The 17,401-nt window shown below is 37.0% G+C and overlaps 1 protein-coding gene across 2 annotated transcripts in view; it reads left to right on the top strand.

Moving 5' to 3' along the window:
- The window catches only part of SMC5 (structural maintenance of chromosomes 5), a 75,469-nt gene that overhangs the window by 13,298 nt on the left and 44,770 nt on the right, over positions 1-17,401 (top strand). For both annotated transcript variants that reach the window (XM_077817594.1, XM_077817595.1), the window contains exons 4-7: positions 2,425-2,587; positions 3,768-3,902; positions 5,394-5,534; positions 10,529-10,690. In XM_077817594.1, the coding sequence (XP_077673720.1) occupies positions 2,425-2,587; positions 3,768-3,902; positions 5,394-5,534; positions 10,529-10,690 (601 nt within the window). The remainder of the gene's footprint in view (positions 1-2,424; positions 2,588-3,767; positions 3,903-5,393; positions 5,535-10,528; positions 10,691-17,401) is intronic.

Genomic DNA, 17,401 nt, shown 5'->3' with positions numbered 1-17,401 from the left:
CATTTCTTATCTTCCTTCTCCCAGAGCTTCTTGGCTGTTGTGAGGGCATAGTGGAGGGAGTGAAGACTAGCTCTTCGGTTTCTTTGAATCCTCTCTTCCGCCGTACCCTGATCCCAAATAGCTATTATGCTTGCTCCTAATGTTCCCAAGTGGCAGAGTGACCGTGATTCTTGACAATTTCTTACTCTCCTCCAGGGATCTTAATAGTAATTTCTGAATCATTGACAAATTTGGTCATTCTGTTTAGCAAAGTTGTGAGCAGCAGCAGAATACTAATGTTTGTGGACTTGTGAAGACAACTTTCTGAATGTTAACTAGGGCAATGATCAGCTTTAATGGCTAAATCCTTCAAAATAACTTAAATTCTGCAGAAATGGGTTACTTAGACAACCTTTTGCTTCATGGAGGGGAGAGGATTTTCAAAACATATAATGAAGGGGTAGTCTTGGACACACATTGACTATACTGCCAAAGTCAAAGGATGCCTGCAAGCCATAAAGAGATCCCCTTAATGCTTTTCCAGGCTCAATTTTTCAAAACTTGTTTAGTTCCCATTTAGCACCTAAATGAAGTGGCTGACAGAGTTCTCAAATGCTCACCACCCATGGAGGAACATTTCTGAAAATATGACAACACTCAGGGCTAAGCCTGTTAGGAAACCTGACCAGTTCATTTAGATGCCTAAATGGGAGTCTCACTCTTTTGAAATCCTGATCCCAGTTGTGGGTCCTGAGCACATCTAAAAATCTACTCGAAATCTTTTGAATTTTCCACTCTCTCATAGAAAAGATCAACCTAATAAAGATGATACCTGTCTTACAAATTAACTATATTGCAGCATATAACCTTTCGTGAATCTCAGCATAGTATTTAAAGACGTTCTTTTGATAAGAAGCGGGACAGAGGACAGACCTTGCATGAGCCCTGTCAATACAGTGATCAAGATAAGATGGGATTTGGCTCCCAAATACAAAGCTATATCTTTGGAGGGTCAAAGTGAGACAGTCTGGGGCATTTGGTGCGTCTCCAGGTCACGCTTTTCTCTGGGAAGTAGTAAGGCAGGTCAAAGGAGATAAATTAAGTAACCCAATCATATCTCACTTGAAGTATGGAGAGGGTCTTATGGTCTGTGGAGACCTTTAGTTGCAGAAGTCCAAATTTAATTCAGTACTTTGTTTAATAGGGAAGTTTTCAGATGAAAGATTAGAGAGGAAGTGATCAAATATGGGACTACTTACTGATGGGACGCCTTATACCTCTTAGAATTTGAAATGTGTGCCCCTCTGTGCCAGCTTGGGTGAATTTGACTCTAGGATCATAACTAAAATCAAGATTATGATGTATACAGTGGTGAAGTATTCTTGACTGGGACTAATGGAATATCATTAATGACATGGTAGGCATTTATAAGGAAAGGCATAGGGTTCACAAAAAAGGTATTCACATCCGTATCCCACTTACATGTTAGTGCTGCTTTCCATGCAGCCCTTCATGCTTGGAACCCCACCTTCTCTTTCAAGATCTGCTCCTTTTAAGTGCCTGCTTAAAATACAGTTTTTCCAAAAGGCCTTATAAGCCCAATTATCTCCTTTTAAAGAAGTGTTAACTGAAAAGATACTAGAAAAATAAACTAAACCAAACTAATGGCAATTTCAAGACCACATGCTGACTTCACTGCTTATTTGCTTGCTGATACATCTCATCCCCCATGTTTTGCTAATTAGATGGTAAGCATTTCAGTACAGGGATTTTGTTTGCATATTTATTCGTAAGGTATCTGGTATACTGTATTTTTAGTGTTATAAACAGAAAATAAAGAAATACTTGTTAGTTTAGTGGTATAATGTTTTTATTGTACTCATTCCTGAGGAAAACACAAATGGAATATATGCATCTAAATCTGTACTGTGCGGTAACAGACATTTCAGATGTTTTAAACTATAGTTATGTGTGTTTTTTAAAAATTTATTTGTACAATTACTTGAAAACTTGTTAAATGTTGCTACTGTTCACACTTGTAACAGTTGTTGAAACAGTTACATGGATACATTCACATGAGTACTATACTTACATGAATAATATCATTGGCTCAGTTGAGTGAAGATTTTTCAGGAACTAATGGGTCTAGTCATATGAGCAAGGAGTATTTTTGTGAGTAATGGCTTGTATGATTAACTCGTTACCTTGGATCATTAGATAATATGCAGCAATTCGTATTACATTCCTGAATTAGGATATATCTAATAGCTAGTAATTTTTAACACTTTAAACCTGTTATTCACTTGCTAGTGATTAGTCATTACCATCAGAAATTGTGGGGCTTTTTTATTTAAAGCAACAAGATGTGTTACCAGTGCAGTCTGTGTGTATATTTCCAAAGTTGCTAAAAGTGTAAACGCTTAACATCTTTTTTCTATTAATCAGGTTGAAGACTCCTGACAATCTTGTTATCACACGTGAGATTCATGTAGCAAACAATGCATCTGTGTGGTTTGTCAATAAAAAGCCCTCAACCCTGAAAATAGTAGAGGAGCAAATTGCAGCCTTAAATATCCAAGTGGCCAATCTGTGCCAGTTTCTTCCTCAGGTAGGAGAGACAATAACAGATAAAAATTGAGTACTGCCTTTTTTTGGTGGGGGAGAGGGAAGGAGGCAGAAGGGGATTGTGACTTTTAAAATTTGGCCTTTTAGTAGGGCAACTAGAGGTAGCTCTTTGGAAGGCCAAAAAGGGTTTAAAAAAAACCAAACCCCAATTTTAACCATTTTTGTGTGTGCGGGTGTGAATGGCATGCATAATGTTTTAAGGCTAGCTAATTTTGTCAAATTAGGTAATCTTCCATAAAAAAGGAAGCATGTGTTGGAGATGGCACGGTCCAATGGATAGGGATCAAGTTTAGGAGGCTGGAGGCCTGCACTAGGCTTGTTATGTGATCTTGGGCAAATTACTTTTTTCCCCTGTACCTTATTGAATTGGGGATCATGGTATTTGCCGTAGTTTGGAAAGTGCCTTGCGTCTATGGATGAAAAATAATCGAAACTATTAAGTATCTTTAAATATAGAAGATACATTCTCCGAACAAAGCCAGGAGGAACCTGGGTATGTTTGGGAAAAGAAAAGTAGCAGAGAGCTCCATCATGTAGGTAGTTGGCTTCCTAGTATGTCTGAACTTGAGAACAGACACATTTAATTAGACACTCTCTAGACTAGGGGTAAAAAGTGTCATTTTAAAACATGTTGGCCGACATATTTTAATCAGGTGGTGGTTAAACTACGTTTATTAATGAGGTCGCTAATTTTTTTTTTTAAATCAGTTTTTCACTACTCGACCTTAGCGGGAAAATGACATTAAAACAAATTCTGGGAATGTGGCAGAGTGAAATTTTGAGCACTTAGGTTTTCCAGGGTGTTTGTTTTTGTTTGGAAAAGTGTTCAGTGATCACCAGAAAGCCATGGACAATATTTGATAGCAATTAGATTTTTCAGCCAGGAGAACTATGACTATATCATATGCTAACTACTTGTCAGGATACTGTGGGCATTTTGAAGGATTTTGGATAACAGAGTTACAGGGCTGGCTGTAATATATAACTGAGGTGCACATTTAATAATAATTTATGCACTAACTTCCAAAGCTGTCTGACATGTAACTGTATGTTGTATGTGCATATTAGCTTGAGATAGGCCAATATATTGCAATAAAATAATACTTTGTTGCTATAACATAACAGACCTGCAGCATCATTGGTTTTTGGTTTCTGCTTTGCAGGACAAAGTTGGGGAATTTGCAAAACTGTCCAAGACTGAGCTTCTTGAAGCCACAGAGAAATCAGTTGGCCCGCCAGAAATGTACCAATTCCACTGTGAACTAAAAAACTTCAGAGAGCGAGAGAGAGAACTTGAGGTAAGTACCTACATAGTAGAGGGACAGTGGTAGGAGGGATTTTCGTAGACCTTCCAGTTTATTTTTGTTTTTAACTATGATCAATAATAGGTAGATGTCAGATAATTTTGTACAATATGATGCTTTTACAAGAGTAATTGTTTGTTTCTGACATTATGCTCACTTGTACAATGGCATAATAAGGAAGTATTCATATTTAAAAGTTGGGCTTCTGGCCAGGGAAGATTGTGTCAATATTGAGTTAACTGGCCAAGCTTGCAAAGGCCTTAAACTCAGTTCAGTGGCATTTGTCTTCTGTATGTAATACAATAATGTTTGAATGCCACATCCAATCATTTCCAAAATTTCAGGGAATGTTCTAGGCATAAGTGTCCAGAACATTATTGATATGGGGGGAAATCTGAAAACTCCAAGGGGAAAATTGGGCGCACATGAAGCCTCTCCCATCTCATTAGTACAGCCACAGCTTCAATCACTTTTATGCCATTGTCTGTAGATCAAACAACTAATTAATGACACCCATTAATGCTTAACAGCATAACAATACCCTATCTCATCTCTGCCTATCCTCCAAATAAAGTTTAGTACGTTGACATTTATCTTCCAGTTATAAAGAATAATAATGGTGAGAGGAATGGGGCTGAATGGGGGCATGCACACAGCTCCTAACTTAAGGGGTAGAATATTATATGACAAACAGTGACGTTGACTAGGTACTATGGCGATACCAAGCTAATAATAAAATGTCACTTTGTTTGCCATATAGTATCTGTTAATCTAATTAAACAAGATAGATAAAGGAATTATAAAGAGGTGCAAAACTAACAGTTATAAAATATCTCTTCTTAACTGAACTAAATATCTCTACTTTCACTACTAATTAGAATTCATTCAAGAAAGAACAAACTGTAATGCAGTAATGAAAAATAGTTCCTCGCCCTCTCCTGTTGACCACTAGAGAATAATTTGTTTGATCAGAAAATGTTTTTTGGTTTTTTTTTTAAAGATTAGTTGTGTTTGAATTACTCTTGTTACTTGTTGTTGTAGCCATGTTGATCCCAGGATATTAGAGAAACAAGGTGGGTGAGGTAATATCTTCTATTGGACCAGATTTTGGTGGTGAAAGAGAGATGTTTTCGAGTTCGTAGTCTCAAAAGCGTGTTTCTTTCAACAGAACTTGGTTCAATAAAAGATATTGGTTCATCCAGCTTGCATCTCATTACCTGTATCAAACTTGAGTTTCCATGGCACAATTATGTGGGAAAAGTTGTCCTGCACCTTCCAGTACTGTTGGCTGTAACTAGGTTTGACTCTTCCTTTTTTGAAGAATGAAATTTAGTTGCAATTAGAACACAACTAAACTGTTCTAAAAGTCTGTCTAATCCTTAATTTCTGCTCAGTTGACATACTTTTCATAATTTCTGCATACCACTTTGTATTTACTTATTTTAATAGAGTAAAGTAAGTAGTGTAAAATATATTTGCTGACAGAATTCATTGCAAGAGAAAACTAATTTCTTGGAGAAAATGAAGCAAAGAAATGAACGGTATAAGCAAGATGTGGAGAGATACTATGAACGCAAGCGTCATCTAGATTTAATAGAGATGCTTGAGAGAAAAAGACCGTGGGTGGTAAGTTTTCCCCCAGTTTTTCTGAAAAACTATTATAAATCTGCCATATTTTTAAAAAGAGAGAGTTACTATGCAGTGAAATAATTTTTTCCAACCCAGAATAGCCTGAGCACTACCAACATTATAGAAAGTGTATAATTGTTCTGAAACATTGTGTTCTACCCCTGGCCTCACTTAGCTTTTGCCTAGTTGCACCTATTGCTTCAAGCAATGGCTTTGCCTTCCTTTTAAAGCATGAAGTACTAGTGACTCCCTCTGCTAGACCAATCATTCAGTATTGTATTATTGCGTGGTGGTATTTCCAAGCAGCTGATCACCTTGTGCCCTACAGCATAATGAATGATCGGTCTTTTTGTTGCTTCAGAAGTAAGCCTTGCAGTGAGTTTCACAAATTGTTTTGTCATACAAGAACCTAGCACTGGAGATAAGTGCTTTAAAGAAATCAAAATAAATAAGAGACTTGCTGGGTTAAAGGTAAATCATTTTGGCTTACTTAATAACCATCCTCTTATGTCCACAAGAGTCTGAATTATTTTGAATTACAAAATGTAATATTTCAAAACGGACTCAGATTTGGAGAATCAAAGGATCATTTAAGCTGGGGTTGTTTAGTGTTTTGAGGCATTTGTCATTATTATATTTACTCTGCTTTCATGCCATCGATTAAAGTTTCCTTCATGGGCTTAATTAATGAAGTATATGTGGCAAGTTTTTAGATCTCATTCACACTGACTGAAATTCACAGAGGGTGCAGAAAGCCTGGCACTCTATAGTAGGTTAGCCATGTAGTGGCACTGCATGTGGGGAGTTGCAGGTGTAGCAACCACACAGAAGCTCCCTGTACATTAAGGAAGAGGCCTCCATGCCAGCCATTGATCGGTAGACTTGAGGAGGGGCAACAGAATTCATAATTATGTGACTCAGGTGCCTCTAACCCACAGTACAAATGGTATGAAGGGACCGCTACTGGGGGACAAGGGCTATAGCCTTCCAACCTGGCAGCGGAGGATGGACTTTGCCCTTTTCTTTTATGTGGGTGAAGTGAATTTCTCCTCTAGTGGTAGGGGATACTTTTTACTCCTTAACTGAGTTATCTGTTTAAACAGGACAGCTACAGGCGGTGCACAGTTAATCAGGAAAGATCATTGACATCACTGTCATTGGGCCAGTACTTCGAAGGCTAATCAGTACTGACTAAGGGGAAAACTAATTAATGTTTGTCATAACACAAATATTTCTGAATTAACTCTTATATTTGGAAACAAATGGTTCTTTGGGTAATGGCTTTGTAGATTCACACAGCTGAGACACACCTGCACACTTAAATTTTCCCAAGAGCTCTGTAGAAATCATTGATCACACTTTTGCCATCCTGAACATTTGGGTCTAAAGGTGGACAAGAAGCAGTCAGCCTGACCCCTACCTGCTAGTGGCTATCCCTCAGAACACTGAATTCACTTACATAGTGGATTTGAACAGAGAAGACACGTACCTTTCCATCCATTGAATCCCAGTATAGTAATGGCAACAGGTGTCTCTACCACGGGTTGGAGTGCTCACTTAGTTAAGTCACAATTAACGTTCTGTAACTTGGCAGATGCCAGGTTACATACCATTGTTCTGAGACAAGTGGTTTAGTTGGCTTCTCAAGTCTATTATCCATCAAGTACGGAATCAGGTAATACAAATATTTAGCCGGCAGTAGCATGAAGATGAACTATATGATCTACCAGGGTCGAGCCAGATCTGCTCTTTGTAATAAAGCTATTCCTTGAGGAGGCAGTGCATTCAAAAATCTTGTCCTCAGCACTGTTGGCCTGTGAGGCATATAGAGTACATTAGTCCACAATCTCAGCAGAAATGTCACCTTCTAGCACATAAGAACATAAGAATGGCCCCACTGGGTCAGACCAAGGGTCCATCTAGCCCAGTATCCTGTCTTGCGACAGTGGCCAGTGCTAGGTGCCCCAGAGGGAATGAACAGAACAGGTAATCATCAAGTGATCCATCCCCTGTTGCTCATTCCCAGCTTCTGGCAAACAGAGGCTAAGGACACCATTCCTGCCCATCCTGGCTAATAGCCATTGAAGGACCTATCCTCCTTGAATTTATCTAGTTCTTTTTTGAACCCTGTTATGGTCTTGGCCTTCACAACATCTTCTGGCAAAGAGTTCCACAGATTGACTGTGCGTTGTGTGAAGAAATACTTCCTTTTATTTGTTTTAAGCCTGCTGCCTATTAATTTCATTTGGTGACCCCTAGTTCTTGTGTTATGAGAAATAATAACACTTTCTTATCTACTTTCTCTACACAAGTAATGATTTTATAGATCTCAATCATATCTCCCCTTAGCTGTCTCTTTTCCAAGCTGAAAAGTCCCAGATTTATAAATCTCTCCTCATACGGAAGCCATTCCATACCATTCCAATAATTTTTGTTGCCCTTTTCTGAACCTTTTCCAATTCCAATATACCTTTTTTGAGATGGGGCGACCACATCAGCACACGGTATTCAAGATGTAGGTATACCATGGTCTTGAAAGTAAAAAGTGCTTTGTTCCTTGTTTCTGACATGGGAAAATCCTGCAAATAGATCTATTGGCAATGAAAGAGGATGCCACCCTCTGTCTTTGAAAGAGGAAGACCTTATTTCCCCTCTCATGTTTTCATTTCTTTATGCCTTAACTCCAATACCGCTGATCCTGAGAATAACGGAAAATTAGAGAGGATGGAGAAAAAGTGCTTCTGATATATTCAGTACCAATAAGTCCAATTGGGGGCTAACCTGCAGCTTCTGTCCTCGTCTTCACTAATTCCCACTCTTTTTTCACAGAAAATGACAGTGTGCTACAGTTAGATTAAAATCCTTGCAACTACCTCTTTGGATTTTGAAATCTTAACAGGATAGAATTATTAGTGTGTTTTGGAGCTGATACTGATGCAGATTTGTAAGCACTCTGCTAGACAAACGTGCTGCAAAATGTAAGAGATTCCCTTTTTGGGCAGCCCAAAACCAGAGTAACCCAACATCTGCTACTAATCTGATGATATTTGATTATCTTTTGACACAAAAAACCCTCTCAAGTATCAGACTGAGCTTAGTTTATTTGACTACTACTTCACTTTATCAAGTTTCTCTATGAAGATCCACTGGTGATTTTGTACATAGTCCAAATTATTATCTAAGGAAGTTTAGATACTTACAGGTTGCTGGACTATGTTGGAAGTCAATGACTTTGAAAATGACCTGGTGGTCATTACTCATAACTATCTGAACAAGAGTTCTCACTGCAATGCTGTGGGGGGGAAAAGCTTGGATGTCTTTTAGAAAAGACATGGTTTAGGTCAACCACAAATTATTGGGTGCAGTACAGGTTATTACTATGACCTTTGTTATGCAGGAGATCAGACTAGATGATCATAATGGCCCCTCCTGGTCTTGAAATCTATGGATCTACTCTGATATCCCTTTATTAACCATCTGTTTGACTTTTCTCCTCCTTTCCCCCCAGAACTACATTAATTACTGGGGAAAGCTTTACTACATAGCCTAGGTGTAAATAGAGCATTTAGCTACTATCTTTAGTGGAAATAAACCCATCAAGTAGTCCTACAGATTCTTTATAGTTTAAAATTACCTACGTAGAGAATATATATAGATACAAAGTGTTATGATCTTGTGAGGGTTATGATTCCCAAAAGTCTTAAGGTACATTCCATTGCTTTATTTGTAATACCCACAGTTTCTCTTAGAAACATCCCCATACTTGGCATCTGTAGAGCTGTGACTTGGATCTTCGTTCATACGTGTACATGTCATTCTAGATTTATCTTAAGATCTGACACTCAACTTGGTAGAATAATGTTTGTTTGTTTATTAGTTAGGTCCTCCTACCACCTTTACAAAAATCTTTGCTAATCAGATTCACAGAGAATAGATCTCTTAAGAAAATATTTGAAAAAAGCAGTAGTTATTCACCTATAACTGAATAACTTGGAGGTGCTAGCTTGTGTAGGTTAATTGACATGATCAATCCTCCTTCCCAACTATTTCTGAGCCTTCCTAGTGGACTTTGAAATAGTGAAAGAAACTGAGGGGCAGGGCAGGCCCATAGCTCCTTTATATACCCTTTGGGTCTCAACATTTGATGCTGCATTGTCCATAGGCGAAGGCTTTCTAGATGTTTCCAGCAAGTATGTGGCATTGTGAGGTGCATCCCAAGTCTGTGAATCAGTCCCTGCAATAATCTTGAACTACAGTAACTGGAGAGCAAACTGTTTATCTGTCAGTGTCACCAGGGGATTAAGTTGCTCTTCTGAGACTCACCATTTTGGAAGGGTTTGACAAAGAATGTTTCAAAGTAACTTGGGCAGCAATACAAAAATGTTCTTTGTTTACAAGTAGAAAATTAATATCCAGGTGGGAAAAGGCAACAACACATAAAACAAAAAGAATAGATAATAGTCTGAAATTCTAATATGAGCATTTCTGTTTTTCGCATGCCCCAGAATTTGGAGTACCTCAGACTCTTGTGCTCTTGAACTCACATTTCAGGTTCCTGTGGATACCAGTAGAGTTTCCAGGTTCATCTTGGTGTTGGGAGTTGCAGTGGAATGATGGGTTGATGTCAACTGGTGGGCTATGCCGAAACCAGGACAAACTCCCCAGGTTCAGTATTATCCAGGACACAAACACAAGTCAGGATATTTACAGAATAATTGGATGTTTACACTCATACTTTTATACCAAAATTATTCAAATGCCATTGCATGTTTTTGATCAGCAGGAAATAGGTGGGTCATTGTATCTCAGGGTCAAACTGATCCAAACCTAACGAGTTAATTGAACCATTACTGGAACTCGATCACTGTAGAACAGACTTTTTGCACGATTCTTGTTGAATTAAACATGAGCACTGCAGAGGCATAATATGTGTATCCAGCTAAACGCAGAAGGTAAAAGGCTTTCATTGTTTTGCTTGAAACTCTTGCAAGGAATATGAAAATGTTCGCCAAATGCATGAGGAGGTGAAACAAAACCGTGACCATGCAAAGGAAGAATTAAAAAAACTACAACAAACAAAGTCTCCCATGACACAGCAAATCCAAGAAGTTGAAAAGCAATGGAGGAATTTGGATATAAAAATCAAAGAGAAGGTATGTATTTTGGATTCTCGGTTAAAATATTTAGACATTCCATATGTTTAATAAAGGTGAAAATGGAACATGAAGCAATCAGAATATGTTCATTTTTGTATAGTAGAAATAGCATGTTTTTAGAAGGGATTTTAATGAAAGTATTTTTGCCCCTCATTTTCCGTGCTCTGTTCTTTGTGCCTCTCCTCCCTAAAAGGAAATTAAATATGGCTAAGTGGAGTTATGTACTACTTAGTTCACTTTCCATGATCCCATTTGGTGCACCACTGCAAAAGCACCATAGGAATAGACACAGCCATATGGTTTTCTTATATTAAAAATCTTTAGGCCAATAGATACAGACTTAGTTCCATAAAGTTAGGCAGCTAATTAATTTGGCCTGATTTTCTTTTTTTTTCCAGAGGTGCCAAGCACCTGCAGCACTTTCATTTACTTAATTTGGGAACTGTGAGTGATGAGCACCTCCTGAAAATCAGGCCAGTTTAGTTTAGGTAGCTAGCTTTATGCATCCAATTTTGAATATTTTGGCCTACTGATTTCCTGAGCTGCTACTCCATCTACATTTAACCTGATTCTAAATACCTATATGATAGAGTTTGTCAGATAGTAACCGGTCTTCCTCCATGATTCATAATAATATTTATGAATAAAAACAGTTAATTTAGGTATGTTTTGTGGTATAATATGTTGTTTGAGAGTTTTTGGATAGCTGCAATGTATTCATACTATTGGAAAATGTTAGTGAATCCTGAAAGATTTCTATGAATATTTTAGCCCGAGTATCAGATGTACTGTATTCATTATTTGCTGTTTGTTCTTTTAAAAAATGGTGAGCAGAGTGGATTGACTTAAATCAAAGCAATCTAAATCACGAATTTTAATCACGATTTAAATCAGCAAGCAGGAAACCTTGATTTATATCATCAGTTTTAATCATTTAAATTTGTACTTTTTAGTTATTTTCCTAAAGAAAGATTGATTCTCATTAGTTGGTAACTATTGAAATATATTGATAGGCAACTAAATATTGCCTTTGCACTAAAATTGGTGTTTAACTTGCATTTATTCAGATGCTTACTTTTTACATTTTTATGATGTTTGAAAATGGAGTAATGCATTTCTTATTTACAAGGTGATTAATATTTTACTTGTGATTTGTATCAAACTCTATTTGGATGGAAATTCAAATTAAATTAAAAATGCTTAAAAACAGCATTTTAATTTTTTTATTAAATAAAATTACCCAAGTGCAGGATACATTAACTTTTTTTCTTATCAGAAAATGTATCAAAACATAGTTTTAAATGAAAAACAACTAATTTATTAAACAAAGGCAGTGTTATCTATAGTTAGTGAATTGAACTGATTGGTTTCTGGTCACCATGTCCTTCAAGATGATAGAGCTAGTAGATCTCACCCTCTCACACCTAATTTTTGTCCATAGCTTGGAAGAGGAAAACAAGCTTTCCAACTTTTTAACTCCCAAATGGTTTCTTAACTTTGAATGAATTAGTAATCGAACTGAACTAGTTGAATATACTGAAATGAAGAAGATATTCTCTTTGCACCTGCAGAATGGGCTGCTGCTGTCAAAAGATGTTTTATCACTTCAACAAACTCTGTTTCCAGATGCTTGCTTAACCAGTGACTTTCACGAGTTCTGTGGTATCACTTTCTTTAAAACTTGGCAACTTATTAGGGCTGTCAAGCAATTAAAAAAATTAATCGCATGTGATTAATTGCACTGTTAAACAATAATAGAATACCATTTATTTAAAAATTTTTGATGTTTTCTACATTTTCAAATATATTGATTTCAATTACAACACAGAATACAGTACTCACTTTATATTTATTTTTGATTACAAGTATTTGCACTGTAATAAAACAAAAGAAATAGTACTTTTCAATTCACCTAATACAAGTACTGTAGTGAAATCTCATTATCATGAAAGTTGAACTTACAAATGTAGAATTATGTTTAAAGAAAAAACTGCATTAAAAATAAAACACTGTAAGATTTTAGAGTCTGCAAGTCCACTCAGTCCTACATCTTGTTCAGCCAGTCGCTCAGACAAACAAGTTTGTTTATGTTTGCAGAAGATAGTGCTGCCCGCTTCTTGTTTTCGAGGTCACCTGAATGTGAGAACAGGCATTCTCATGGCACAGTTGTATCCAGCATCGGAAGATATTTACATGCCAGATGCGCTAAAGACTCATGTCACTTCATGCTGCAGCCGTGCCAGGGGACATGCGTCCATGCTGATGACAGGATCTGCTCGATAGCAATCCAAAGCAGTACGGAACGATGCATGTTCATTTTCATTATCTGAGTCAGATGCCACCATCAGAAGGTTGATTTTCTCTTTTGGTGGTTTGTGTTCTGTAGTTTCCGCGTTGGAGTGTTGCATGCTTTCAGAAGTCTTAAAAGAGCTCCACACCTCGTCCCTCTCAGATTTTGGAAGGCACTTCAGATTCTTAAACCTTGTGTTGAGTGCTGTAGCTATCTTTAGAAATCTCACATTGGTACTTTCTTTGCGTTTTGTGAAATCTGCAGTGAAAGTGTTCTTAAAAGGAACAACATGTGCTGGGTCATCATCCAAGACTGCTATGAACATGAAATATATGGCAGAATGTGAATAAAACAGCAGGGGGCATACAATTCTCCTCCGAGGAGTTCAGTCACAAATTGAATTAACTTTTTTTTTTTTTTTTTAAACGAGACTCATCAACATGGAAGCATGTCCTCTGGAATGGTGGCCGAAGCATGAAGGGACACACAGATGTTAGTATATCTGGCATGTAAATACCTAGCAATGCCAGCTACAAAAGTGCTATGCAAATACCTGTTCTCACTTTCTGGTGACATTGTAAATAAGAGGGCAGCATTATCTCCTGTAAATGGAAACAGACTTGTTTGTCTTAGCGATTGGGTGAATAAGAAGTAGATCTGGGTGGACTTGTAGGCTCTAAAGTTTTACATTGTTTTATTTTTGAGTGCAGTTTATGTAAAAAAAAAAAAATCTACATTTGTAAGTTGCACTTTCACGACAAAGCGATTGCACGACAGTACTTGTATGCGGTTAATTGAAAAATACTATTTCTTTTGTTTATCATTTTTACAGTGCAATCATTTTATTTGTAATCAAAAGTAATATACACTTTGGTTTCAGTTACAACAGAATACAATATATATTGAAATATAGAAAAACATCAAAAATATTTAATAAATTTCACTTGGTATTCTGTTATTTAACAGTATGATTAAGACTGCGATTAATCGCAATTTTTTAAATCGCAATTAATTTTTTTTGAGTTATTCGCATGAGTTAATTGCGATTAAGTCACAGCCCTGCAACAAATATACTGCTTAATATTTTTTGTATTTAATGTAAATGATTTTAATAGATTATAGTAAGTTTAGGCTTTAACATAAGCTGTCAGTTTCAAATTTAATTTTAAATAGGTTTATTTTAAAAACAAAACGTAGTTAATTTAAATTTCAAAAATCCAATTTAAATAAAGTCTGTTTTTAAAAAAAAAATCTTTTTTTTTATCCACCCTGAAGGCGTGTCATCCAATCAAGGTGTAGAAACAATACTAATGGTTTAGTTCACCAATCACACAACTGACCAGGGATGGAGAGGAGTTATTTAAGTTAGACGCCAACGTTGGCACAAGAACAAATGGATATAAATTGGCCATAGAGTTCGGACTTGAATTTAGACAAAGATTTCTAACCATAAGAGGAGTGAAGTTCTGGAACGGCCTTCCAAGAGGACCAGTGAGGGCAAAATACCCAACTGGTTTCAAGACTGAGCTTGATAAGTTTATGGCGTGGATGCCACAATCAGAGTGTCTACAACAGGGGTTGGCAACCTTTGGCATGTGGCCCATTAGGGTAATCTGCTTGCAGGCTGCAAGGCGTTTTGTTTACGTTGACCGTCCGCAGGCACACCCTCCTCACACTCCCCACAGCTCCTAGTGGCCGCGGTTCTGCGAGGGGCCATGCCTGCAGACAGTCAATGTAAACAAAACGCCTCGTGGCCTGCCAGCAGATTACTCTGATGGGCTGCATGCCGAAGGTTGCCGACCCCTGGTCTACAATACTTGTGGCCCATCTGCAACTACTAGTCGCCAATATCCCCAATGGCAGGAGCTCAGACACTAGAGAGGAAGAACTGAGTTACTACAGTGTATTCTTTCCCAAGTGTCTGGCTGGTCTTGTTGACATGCTCAGGGTCCAACTGATCACCATATTTGGGGTCACAAAGGAATTTTTCTCTTGGTCAGAATGGCAGAGACCCTGGGCTTTTTTTTTTTTACCTTCATCTGCACATTGGGGCACGGGTCACTTGTTGGTTTAAACTAGATTAAATTGTGGATTTTCTGTAACTTGAAGTCTTTAAATTAAATCATTATTTGAGGACATCAGTAACTCAACCAGAGGTTTATAGATCTATACTGGAGTGGGTGGGTGAGGTTCAGTGGTCTGCAATGTGCACAAGGTCAGAATAGATGATCATGGTGGTCCCTTCTGGCCTTACGGTCTGAGTCTATGAATAACAAATAGGCAAATCAAACTGTTAATCAATAACTGAGAAAATGAAAATTATTTGTCCAAATTATTTGATTGCTGATAAATACATTTGAAGAAAATCAGCATCAGGTTGAACAACGATCTTATCACTCCTGCCTGAACGAACACACAACTGAAGATGACTGCCCACATGGGGGAACTTGCAGAATTGGGACCTAAGTTTTTAGCAAGTATTATTTGTAACGAAGTTTAATTAGCTGTACTCTTTCATCATGTGCTTTCTTAAAAAGAAACTCAGTAGTATTCAGTTAGTGGATGATAATTTAATATATTTAACATGGAATTTAACACTGCATTTTAATCAGGAACCTTTTATATCATTTGAAATTGGAGATTGTATAAATAATATTGTTTAATGTTTTATCAGTTAGGACTCAGTTTTGCTTTCACTAAAGATAATGTAAGTTTGACCATTGATTTCAATGAGAGCAGTACCTGGCTCAGATCATTATTTGTTTTGCTCTGGCAGATGAAATGGATTGCACTGTGCAGTGTCACTTTTCAGTAGCAAAGGCTTATGCCAAAATTTGATGAGGTATTACCGATGTGATTCTGGGTGTATACTCTCTTTTTATCTTGTTTTTAGCAGATAAGTGCATGCAACCATTTTCTGTTAGACTGAGTCTACTGTTAAATTACTTCAAAGACAGCTAAAACGTTTTTGCTAAACTAGTCCATTACAAGTAAATAAATGCAAGCATGTTTTGATTTCATGCTCCACAATACTGCTCAAAGTTTTTGTTTGGTGGTGGTGGTGGTTTGCGAGGGAGGAGGTTGATTTTTTTTTTTTTTTTTTTTTGCTATTGTGGTTCAAAATGTCTTAACTTTTTTTTTTAAACAAATTGCACTATTTTCAGTTTTATTGTAAAAGTATGTGTTTCCTTAGAGGGAATTTAACAGCTGGAAGCCTGAGATTAATTTTCATAATGCTGTACAGTCCTCCATGCTTGTTAAATGCAAAGCTGCATTTGCACAGCTTGGTATTATCCTGCTAAGTTTTAATCATTTTCTCATTTTTAATTAATGTTTTACTGATTTCTAAAAGCAGGAAGGAATTCTGCTCTGAATCACCGTTGCCATAATTCTTAGAAATATAGGGCTATATTAATGAAAAAGTTATGCTCTGTATGAAAAACACAGGAAAATATATTAAGCATCTTTGTTTTAACTTGTACAGAAAAGAAATTCTTCATTATGGGTTATGTGCTATGTAAAAGTGGGAGCCAAAGCTGAGGAGGTGATAGAAATGATAAAAGTGATGGAAAAGGGTCGAACCAGGTGACAGCAACATACTTGAATCAGTACGTCTGTTTTCTAAAGTCAAATTAACAAATCCCTGATCCTATAAACCTTCTTTTGTCTTTATGTGAGTGAGTAGTTCCATTGTGGGATCAGGGCCTGTGTGTGTAAATTAGATAGGTCTAAATTGTGCCTGTAATTCAGCAGTACTCCGTCTGTGTTCCTACCAGCAAAAAAGCAAGGAGGTGGTAGAGGAAATAAATAATTTATTCCAAATGGGAGAGTAATAGAATATTCACTGTGATATTCTAACATTGTTTTACAGTTGATTTTAATTTAGAATTCCGTTAAGGTTGGATTGATTTAATTTACAGTTAATGTGTTGTGATGTAATATTGCCTTAAAACAAGATTTTGTGCTGATATTATTCGGTGTATCTAAGACTTGTTTTGATGACGGTGCTTTTCAAGATTGAGGTGCACTGTTCTATTCTGGGGAAGAAAGGATGTTTTGGTGGTTAAGGCAACAGACTGGAACCTAGGAAATATGAGTTGTGTGCCTGATTGTGCCTTCTGCTTTCTGTATGATCTTGGGCAAGTCAGTTAGGATGAAATCCTGGTTCCACGAAAGTCAATGATAAAGATTCCATTGACTTTAATGGTGCCAGGAATTTACTCTCATTATCTGTTTCACTGCTCCATTTGTAAGGGGGAGGTGGTATTAATGTTTTCCTATTTTATTGCTATGTTGTGAGGAAAAGTGTGTGTGTGTGTGTGGGGAGGGGTTATATATTACATTAATGAGGACCACATAAATTGAATAATTCCTGATAATCAAATTAAATTCTCATTATCATAACATCGTTGCAGGAT

The sequence above is a fragment of the Eretmochelys imbricata genome, chromosome 5 (genome assembly GCF_965152235.1).
Source record: "Eretmochelys imbricata isolate rEreImb1 chromosome 5, rEreImb1.hap1, whole genome shotgun sequence".
Lineage (NCBI taxonomy): Eukaryota > Metazoa > Chordata > Testudines > Cheloniidae > Eretmochelys > Eretmochelys imbricata.
Note: the sequence above shows the minus strand (reverse complement) of the source record. Positions and strands in the feature narration are given on the sequence as shown.